This window comes from Lupinus angustifolius, chromosome LG13 (assembly GCF_001865875.1).
Source record: "Lupinus angustifolius cultivar Tanjil chromosome LG13, LupAngTanjil_v1.0, whole genome shotgun sequence".
NCBI lineage: Eukaryota > Viridiplantae > Streptophyta > Magnoliopsida > Fabales > Fabaceae > Lupinus > Lupinus angustifolius.
Window position 1 is genome coordinate 14,746,857 of NC_032021.1, and position 10,935 is coordinate 14,757,791.

The window sequence follows — 10,935 nt, forward strand, 5'->3', positions numbered from 1 at the left end:
ATCATTTCTAACACAACCCTAAGCTTACAACTCAACAACAACTACTACAATCATGTATGATTTCCCTAACCACTCTTTGAGCAGAATTTTAAAACAGTGAGGACAACCTTTGCATGTCATTTTTATGTGAATCAGAGGTGAAATTTTATTTCTCCATACCTTCAAATTTTTGGGTAGATTCTTTGAAGAGAAGTTAGAAGGGAATCCAAGCAAACTCTACACTAGAAATCATAGTTGCACCACTTTTAGTTCATGGAACCTTAATGAAGAATCCAGCCAACAAAACTATAAGAAAGTGTAGATTAAAAGCTATGAAAGTGAACTAGATACCTAGGAGAAGAGATTGAATGGTTTGCATACAATATTTGGTGGAGAAAAAGAAGTCTTCTTCTTCTCCCACCTAGTGCCAACGCAAGGAAGGAAGAGTGGAGAAGATGGGTTTGTCGGAGTGTTTGAGTGTTGGTGAGGGAGTGTGAAGATGGAAATGAAATATATAGGTGATGGGGCTGAGTTAGTGGAGAAAATTGTTTTTGGTTTAGGTGTCATTAGGGCTTAAATAAGGATTAGGTAATTTAGCAAAATTTTAAATGTATGGTATGACATAGGTACATGAATTCGGTTTGGGAAATTGGTGTAATGCATTGACGTGTTTTCTTGTTCTCTAAGACATATTAATACAATCTTAAATAATGTCTAGGTGAGTATAGATGATAGTTCAAGCACTCCAAGAACTGACAAAAAAGATTACAGCACTCTTAGCAACAAAGGTGCACTATAATTGACACTTTTTCTGGTAACTTTTTAACTAAGTTATTTATCATAGCATAACACTAAGATAATAACTTTCTATCCTCAAAACTCAACATTAGTAACTTATTATAAAATATAATAGGTTAGGTGGTCACTTAGACCAACTCTAATTAAAATTCTAAGATTATACATTTACCCCATAACGGTTATACTTCAAACTTGGACAGCTTTGAAGTTAACTAGACTAACTTATTTTTCTCATTCTAAACCCACTTCTAATCTTAATTCTATATTAAGAACTAATATACTTTTATCTACGTAAAGAAACTCTCTGATTACTACTTCTTAACAAAACTCTACACGCAATTACTTGTTATCCAAGTAAGTTAATTCTTATTCTAATAACTCTTATTTCAAAACAACTATTAAACATATATATAAGCACACACATCCACACACACACACACACACACACACATATATATATATATAGTCCTATGTCTACCTAAATAAGACGCTGAAAGGAGGGATATTACATCGAGCACCGCAAGAGCATTACCCTCGTTCATCGTGTCGGTTCGACATCATCATAGCCCTACTTAGCGCTACCATATAGTGAACAATGTATCACCATTCCATTGCACCGTCCACATTCGGATTCCCTTCTACCCATTTCTCGCGTCTCGCCTCCTAGGTAAAGTCGCCTCAATCAGTGTGTACCTCAGCCGCTAGTGTCTACCTGCTTCACATGTCCACTTGCTTTAGTGTCTGGTAGTGGGGCTACAAATGAACCGAACCAAATTGGTATTTGTTCGAAACTTAACTCGTTTTAGCTCGACAAACTTGGTTCATAAATCAAAAGAGCTGAAATTGAGTTCGTTATATAAACGAGTCGATCTTGAGTTCGATATAGTTCAACTCGTTAGGTTCATTACTTGACTCGATATATATAAATATAAACTATTTTTATGTTTATTGTTATTATATATATAAACAAGATTTTATTTTTAAATGAATTAATTATTTGAGTTGACTAAATTAACTAATTTGAGTTGAACCGAACAGTTCGTGAAGTTTAACCGAGCCGAAATGGAGCTTAAAAAAACAACCCGTATCGAACTCGAGTTGAGTTTCGAGCTGAATAGATCTTTATCAAGTTGAATCAAGTCGAGCTATAATTCGATCCGGTTCGGCTCATTTTCAGCCCTATATGACAAGAACTTTTTTCCTTTTATTTATTTATCTCCTTTTTTTATAATTGTTTAAATAATAATAATTTTAAGAAAAATAATTTCAATACCGGTAATAATAGTAAAATGATAAAACTAATAAACACATTTAATTAAATTATTATACAATAATAAATATAGCTGTAATAATGTGAACCTAATATATGACGTCCTTCTGGAATAGACATTTGCGGATATAGTTTATGGTTTAGTTTTATTGGGAAATTATTAATGAAATATATATATATATATATAAATTATGTTCTTGTGATTTCATTTTGTATTATGTCATTTGTTAGTATTAGTTATTATTGATGTATTTAATTATAATTGATATAATAAATATTACTTTAATTCTACATATTAACATAACTAATGGACAAAATAGAGATATGTTTAAGGTTTATATTGGCCGATTTTTGAGTTCACAATGGAACACATTTGTAACATTATATATATATATATATATAAATATGATGAGTGAGAGACTTTTAAAACTTTTGAGTCAAATATATAATTTTTAAAGGGATTTGACCATTATTTTAATTAATCAAATTCAAATAAAGTTTAAGATTTTGAATATAATTATCATAAAAAATATTGTGTAAATATGAAATATCTTATTTTTATTTTTATATGAACAAAGTTAGAAATAAGAATGGTGTTGATAATTGTGGCTCTTGATTAAAGAGTTTAAATTGAAAGTGATATCACTTTCCATGAGAATATGAATTTAAAGGGACATTAATATTCATGGAAGAACGTCAAATTCTTATCAAATAAAGGTTATGATCCCAAGTGCAACAATCAAATACATATTCTAATATCCCTCATTAGAAAGGATATACTAATCATTGAGAAAATGGATTTGGGTACAAAATATGTAAGGTCATTCATCACATTCTCTATAAATATATTATAGTACTTTCTCAATATATTATTTCTTGATAATTTAACATGAATGGTCTTAATTGTGTGATGATAGATGTCATTTTTAAGTAATTCTCCCATTAATTTTTAACAAAATTTATCAAACAATCACCTATTCTTTTAAATTGCGATCATAATTGTATTCATGGTTGTGGTTCCTCTGATTGTTGTTTCCATTGGCAATTTAGGTAAAGTTCATGGGGTGTGCTCGCACTTATAGGGTGGGTAAGACATGAAAAATATGACATCAACTCTAAAATGTCCACCTAATATGCCCTATTCGTCGCGAACATTTCAAACGGGCAAAACATGATCATTATTAGATAAAGAGTTGAACATCAAACATATAAATGTACATGTATTTTGTCAAATGTGAGAAAATATGTTTCATTTGTTATATATCTATTTGTTATATACTATCATTTTCTTATTATGTATGTTCATTTGTATTTTGTATATTATATATATGCATATGTATTATTCTTTTTGTATTTTGTAAGTAAATTATGTGTTATATATATTTTGTATTATATATATGCATTTACTTTTTGTATGTATAGTTCTATTTGTATGAATGTTTGTTTTGATAAATATATTTGTATATTTGTCTGCAAATTATATATTGTTTATTTTGTATGAAATGTATATAAATTTTGTATATATTTTATTAGTTTTATTTAGGGCAGCCTTCAAGCCAACTCTGTCCATTTTTAGTGCGGGCAAAACATGATATTGCATGCCCTATTTTAAAACGGACATATTCATGCCACCCTAATTTAGGCGGGGGCATTGCATGGCAGGAACAAGGCACGCAGAGCAGTCAATTGACAATATTAATTGTTGTCATTGTGTAGTGTGATTTTTTGTGATTAAAAAATACTTTTGAATTTGATGCACTCCGATGCAACGCAAATATGGTGCACAATACATTGCGCTACAATCCTATGCTGCCACATTATAATAATTCAGTGTCATTCCAAAATTACAGTATGATGTGATTATATCGATCATTACAACCGCAATATTTATATTCAAATGTGGTCCCAATTTAAAAGAATGCAAACACCAAATCTCAACATCATGCTCACCTCAAGAAAAAAAATAAATATATATTCAATTTTTTCTCATTACTTGAGTTGGAAATTAGTATACATACTTCTTACATGAAATAAAAATGCTCATTAGTCTTGTTATTCATCAATCTCACAACCTCATAACTTAGAATAAATGTCCATACTCTTGTTGAAGCTGAAAATCACTGTCACAACAGTAGAATACTACCAAGCTGCTCAGTTCTTAGAACCAGAAGGTGGAGGTTGGTGCATCTGTTGATACATTGCAGCAATCCTACTATAGGCATCCATATTCATGGGCTTCATGCAAATAATATTTTAATCAAATATAAATATAAGAGAAACTCAAATAGATTCAAAATGGCATACTAAAAAAATTGTTTCAAAATGTAAAATAAATGTATTCTAATTGGTTTACATCCATGCAGACCCACAAGTGAAAGTATTGTATCTTGTTTAATTAATTAAGGGATGGGAACATTTTTTGTGCTACCAAGATATTTTATCATCTTATGAGTAATGAATTAATTCATTTTGGGTGCATCTAACAAATGTCGTTCTCAATAATCTAATCCTTAATCTTTTTGTATTTCTCAAATCTCACGGGGCTTTACACTCCACTTAATCAAAGCTTTGTGGTTAGGGATGGGAACATTTTAAACCAATATTTGAGATAATTTTTTGTGGAATTCTTTGCAACCTCATAAGGATTACTCTCTTTCCATTACAGCTTTGGAGTTTAAACAGTGAAACAAGGATCATCTCCATTAATGAAAAGACAAATACATGTATTTTCCTTTGTTTATAATAGTAATAGGGTAATTTCATTATAATTAAAAGGGTAAATATGTCATTGAAAATTATGTTTTTCTTTGCTTTTTGATGCACTTGTCTCTCTATTAATAGAAAGTATCTTAAATCTAAGGAGTGACATGGAATAAAACTAATATTAATCAATTAATCTTGTCAAGGGTTTTCTAACAAAACAAAACACAATGAATTTGATTTGACTGGTTTCTATAACCTTATCAATACTGCTTCTCATATTCAGCCCCCACCAAAACAGCAGTAATGAATCAAGTTGCTTTCTATCATAATTATAAGAAATTTGAACATCTCCACCCTTATCTCAAATATATAGTCAAAATAATACACAAGGTTAAAATTTATTGGCTTGATAATGAAGTTTCTCAATATATTGTTAAGGATTATAAAAAAAATTGGATTGAAAGCTATAACTTTAATATTTTTAGATTCAAGTACATCAATTTCAAGATATAATTTTTAGTCTTTAAATTCTTAAATAATTCCAATAGCACCCATTAGCCTTCTCTAAATTTTAGTTAGAAAACTTTCCATAATTAAATTATTTAGAGAAGTATAGTTAAAGTTTATGATTTTTATTTTAATATAAGGAAAAATAATGAATAAATGTATACAAGATTCGAAAATAATACTCTAATATTAAAAACACTGCTTTAAATTTTGAAATATTAAATATATACTTTTTAATAAAAAATTAAATTATTAAACAACCTCCTTAAAATAATTTTCTTATACCAATGACATGTTGGTCTGATAATGTAATGTTTCACTAAAGCTTTATATATCATACTAGGTTAAAGAGAATTAATTCTTCAACTATAAGGTAAGGGTAGGTTTGACTAACAACGAATATTTTTCTTGTAGATGTTCTTGGAATAATTAAACACTAAATAATTTAAAAATCAGCAAAGGTAACATAGTATTTGCTCACCTGTGCTTGGCATCCAAAAAATGGGAACATAGAAGGGTCAGGCATGACCGGTGGCGGAGGCCCTTGAACACGGTCGCCGCCACCGCCATCCCACGAAGGCATTGGCATGAAGGCAGAAGGATGAAGTAGTGGAGGCATGCCTGGAATATTAGAACGGTTCATTGTGTTCATATCCATACCAGGAATATTCATACCCATACCCATCCCCATACCCATTCCCATTGGACCAGCCATCATTGACATTTGAAGTTGTTGTTGCATGGCCATTGGTAACATCATTGATGACATGTTGATTCTATTCATCATTTGTAATTGAGCTTGTAATTGTTTCAGATATTCTATCACCTCATCCAACATTGAAGCTTTATCACTCTATGTCAATGAATTAACTTATGAGAACCATTAGAATTGGTGTTTTAAATTTCATTTGTAGACATTTTTCACAATTATGATAAAGAACTTAACTTATAACACTTATGATAATGCAATCGACTAATCATTATTGTGTCCAACATAAAGATCAAATCAAATTTGATACAAAGCAAAATAAATGTTAACATAAATTGTGAAATTAAGTCCACGTTCACGGCTAAATTCATGAGTAAGATACTCAACCTAAGTTGTTAAAGGTTCCATATCAAAACCAATTAGTAATGAAAATAATAGTTAAACCATGACTAAAGGGTATTTTTTGGCCCATAACAATCAGAAAGAAGTTGAATCTGACTTTAGTACTAGATTAAAGTTATATATCAAAATCAATTAGTGACGAGAAAAGTAGTCTAATAGACACATAAACTATATCTAGGAGAATAAGATAGCTAATGTAAGACTTAATTCTCAACCAAGTTCACTCTGATTGAAGAAAATGTTGAACCGTTTTTCTTTTATATATATATATATACTAGTTACTTTATATGGAGTAAATATGTAGATCGTGGATTCATTTTGTTTTGTTTTTTGGCTAAAATGTCAATTGCCCAAGTTGGAAGAAGTAAATGGCATCAGGCCACAAATGAAAAAGGTTGTAGTTGGGTGTCTCCTCACCCAACAACCAACTTTGAAAGTGTCACAATATGTAATTTGAGTTTTCATGCAAAAATAAACAAAAAAGTACTTGGGAGTTTGTGTGGACTTGAATGGCTACAAAAACATTGCTGAAATACGCGTAAGCATATGATTGGAAAAAGTTTATGACCACAATTATCTCATCTGCCAGAGTATCTTCCATAATTTAAAAAAAAAATTAGTCTCTCAAATATGAAAACATATCACACTTCATAATATTATATAAATAACAACTAAAAGGAAAAAGAACAATGTAAATTTTTATGAAATCCATGTGATGTATATTTAGAGTAAGAAACTCAAGATTTTCGTTTGTTATCTAGTCATGAGTAATTGATGTGAAGTGATAAATCTTTTTATTAAATTAGCTTATAAGTTCTTATACTTAGATACAAATATAACATGGTTATAAGATAATATTTTGTTTATTAATGGTTGGTTTAAAAATGATATAGGATATATTATTGTGAAAGATATACCCATCCACATCACATGTATATTTACTTGTTAACCAATTAGACTTTTTATACAAGTATTATATAATAGAAGGTGCATTAAAAGGGTGCTTTAGGGGAAGAGTCAAACACCAAAAAGGAAGACCCAAACAACATAAAAATAAAAATAAAGTAATTTATTATTTGAACAAAGACAATCAACATCTCATCTTACATTTGTATATAAGTATTTTATTAATTCAATTTCAAAATATGAAAATACCTTAATAAGAAGTTTAACAAGTAAAAATAAAAATGGTTATGAAAAAATTAAAATTAAAAATAGAACATTTTTTCAATAAAAAACATGCAGAGGGAGATTCAACATGAACTGGGATTTATAGTGCCAATCGAATCCTCATGGGACCACTAATTGAAGTCTAGGAAATTATGGTAAAAAGATGTTTTATCAGTATAGCTACTTTTTCTCTCATTGACAAGATATGCATTGAAGAAATGGGACCATTAGATTCTATATAATTGGCTCAGATATCACATATTATTAGATGAACAAAAATCCACTAGTAGAAACTATTCTTATACCTTGCTGGAATTTGGGACCAGCTTTTGCAATGTCTTCATTCTTTGGTTGATCTTATCCCTCCTTTTCTGAAAAGTATATACAAAATTAACTAATCAATAACAAACTCTTGATTTTGATGTTAAATACCATAATAGCAAAGGAAAAAACATTAAACTCTCCACTAAAAAATCCATTTTTTTTTATCAACAACAAAAATTCTTATTTGGTATTATAATTGTTGCATAACTAAAAACATATAATAAAGTATCCAAATACACCAATTATATCATTCTAATAATAATATCATACTTTCTTCCAAAAAAACTAAATTATCATAATTAATTAATAGTAGTTTTCATAATATATAATTCAGGGTGTATGTGATATATAATTCAAACATCAAAATATAAACACATCGATCTCTAAATAGGAAAGTAATATCACCATAAGAAAATAATATGTTTTATAAAATAATATTTTGTTTATTAACGATTGATAGGTTTGTAAATAATATATGTCATTTCCTTATAATATAAAGATATTTATAACATGATTTATAAGATGATATATCATTACTCTTATAAATATCATAGTTGATGTGATGCTCACCCTTTCAGATTGGTTGTGTATAGCAGCAGCCCTACTCCTTTTGGTGCACACAGATGATTTTCCTATTCCTTTCTTTTTTTCTTCCTCATCTCCATCATCCCTCTTTGCAAAATTTGCATAAGATAATCCCATATTAGATATTAAAAAAATTAAGAAATTAACAAAATCCATTTAGCATAGAAAGATTAAAAAACATACATAAAATCTAGTTAATTAAAAAAGTATAAATAAATACTTAGCTATAAAGAGAATTTAAAAACCATACCATTGGTCTACTATGGCAAACAGAATCATGGTCGTCCACGGTGTTCTTGGTGCACTGCTTGGCGGAGCTGGTGTTTTCTGGGGACCCCATGGAGGTGGAAGTGAAACCCAAGTCAAATTCCCTATCACACGTGTCTAGAGTGAGGTGTTGACTGTCTCTCCCAAAGGTGGCACTACCACTCACACTCTGATCCCTACTAGCTACTGCCGACACTCGTGTCATCCTAGCACGCTTTGTTGCAGCGGCAAGGATGGCACTTTGATCGGCAGTAGTAATGGCAGCACCACTACGAGGCCTCACATGTGTGGAGCTGCCCACCATGCAGCCTCCAATACCAGGATTTATATTGGAGTCCATGACTTGGGTGCCATGCTCCTCTGTTAGCTTGGAGCATGGCACCAAGGCATCCATAGTAACAGTGTTTGAGGCAGTAGCCACTGCAGAAGCACCATGAGGAGCCAACCACGGGGCTAACATGTTGCCATAAACATTACTACCATCACCACCTCCACCACCACCAACACCATCAAACAATAATTTGCCATGATGGGGTAAGTTAGTAGCTTGGTTTACTATGGACTCTAAGGTACCACCGGCACGAGGCTTCTCCCACGTATACCTGGAGGCGGTGGTAGTGGTGGCCGCCGAAGCAGTGGATGGTTTCCCCGGATGTCGTGGCAATCCTAAGCCATGCATTGAAGGTTGTCCATTTTCCCATGTCAACTCAGCAACTTCATAGTCTAACCTGAACTCATCAAATCACACAAATAAGCCTTTTACCATACATATTTATATATAACAACAACGATAGATTTTTCATCCCACTAGGTCATAATGTTTATATACAACAACAAGATCGACAATTAATTATGGATCAAACAACGTCATAATCCCCTATTGCATATAAAAAATAGAAAATAGTTTAAATCTGAATCTGTAATCATAACTGAGATCACAATATTCAGGTTTTCTTCTTGTTGCTTCATAATCGCAATTGCAACACATCAGTCAACAACAACATCAACAATCAATTATGGATCAAACAACGTCATAATCCTCTATCATATATAAAAAATAGAAAATAGTTTAAATCTAAAAATGTAATCACAACTGAGGTCACAATATTCAGGTTTTCTTCTGGTTGCTTCATAATCGCAATTGCAACACATCAGTCATATTTTCTCGCGATATGTCACACCGGTCATGTATATATAAGAGGGAGAGAGCTTACATGGGAACATCAGTGGCAGTGGAGTTGGAGTTGGAACGAAGAGAGAGTCTAGGAGGTGGTGGGTTGTTTTCATCAACATCCCAGCTAGGAACACATTGGCTCATTTTTGGGAAGATATGAAGAAAATACTCTCCAACTATGTTATGCTTTAGTCATACGTTGGAGATGAGGAAAAGGAAAGAGGAAAATGTTGATTGTTAAATGATTTAATGTGATATAGTTGTGTGTGTGACCCCCTTATATTAGAACATTGAGGGAAAGTAGCATGTGGATTTTATTTCACTACGTATGGAGAGATAATCTAGTCCATATGTGTTGGAGAGAGAGGGTGGAGCAATTATTTGCATGGTCAAATCTAATTTGTCGTTTCAATAATTTTGATTTGTTCATTGTAGGGTAGAACAAGTATTTGTTGTCTAAATTATGTTATCAAATTGTATTTCAAATTTTATTCCGGACCAATAAAACATATCATGTCAATTAAAAAATTTAATATTTATTATTGTTCTCTGATCGTATTTCATTGTCATTAATACGATATATTGTTTAGGAAATTATTTGGGACAATAAATCATTGTGGGTATGTACCTAGGTTATACACGCTGAAGGGAATACTATAGTTTATTTACCATTTATGTGTTGTGTTAATGATGAAGGGCTCGGGTGCTTAAGCATAAGATTCTAGGGTTAGGGGTAAAGCAAGTAAAGACTTTGCCTTATGCCTCCACTTTTTTTAATAAGTCCCCAATTATTAATTTTTTATCTTTAATAAAGCCGGAAAATAAATATTATTCATTAGGTGATAAATATATTGGATCAGCCGCCAAATATTATTTATTTTTAGTAAGCCTCTAAGTATTTAATGCTTCCATTCTCATATTAAAACACGCACACTTTATTTCTAAATAATTGTATGATTAGAGAATAAAAGTTTGTTTCAAAATAATTGTCAACTTATAATGTAAATAGAAATATAGAATATTAAATCCTCATTTTTCCATAATGCG

General features: G+C 30.9%; 1 protein-coding gene and 1 long non-coding RNA gene across 3 annotated transcripts; one reads left to right on the plus strand and one right to left on the minus strand.

The window, feature by feature from the left end:
- On the minus strand, positions 3,965-10,204 carry LOC109325879 (transcription factor UNE10). Of its 2 annotated transcripts, XM_019558476.1 has the most exons (6): positions 9,929-10,195; positions 8,698-9,442; positions 8,433-8,534; positions 7,844-7,909; positions 5,739-6,110; positions 3,965-4,282 (listed from the first exon to the last, which is right to left on the minus strand). In XM_019558476.1, exons 1-6 carry the CDS (start codon positions 10,030-10,032, stop codon positions 4,199-4,201), a joined length of 1,473 nt encoding a protein of 490 aa, XP_019414021.1. In that variant the 5' UTR covers positions 10,033-10,195; the 3' UTR covers positions 3,965-4,198. The 2 variants fall into 2 exon arrangements, with proteins under 2 accessions (XP_019414021.1, XP_019414022.1); XM_019558477.1 differs by lacking the exon at positions 7,844-7,909 and having other exon boundaries at positions 9,929-10,204.
- LOC109325880 lies at positions 4,289-5,124 on the plus strand. The gene is made up of 2 exons (XR_002105194.1): positions 4,289-4,728; positions 4,911-5,124. It is a non-coding gene; the product is annotated as an uncharacterized LOC109325880 (long non-coding RNA).

What these genes read in the sequence shown, in the direction of transcription:
- LOC109325879 (XM_019558476.1), bottom strand. Translation starts at nt 10,032, where the DNA reads ATGAGCCAATGTGTTCCTAGCTGGGATGTTGATGAAAACAACCCACCA. An exon ending in ACTGCCACTGATGTTCCCAT is followed by an intron (nt 9,443 to 9,928) that starts GTAAGCTCTCTC and finishes TGATGAGTTCAG; the next exon opens with GTTAGACTATGAAGTTGCTG. An exon ending in TGGTCCCAAATTCCAGCAAG is followed by an intron (nt 6,111 to 7,843) that starts GTATAAGAATAG and finishes TCATTGACATAG; the next exon opens with AGTGATAAAGCTTCAATGTT.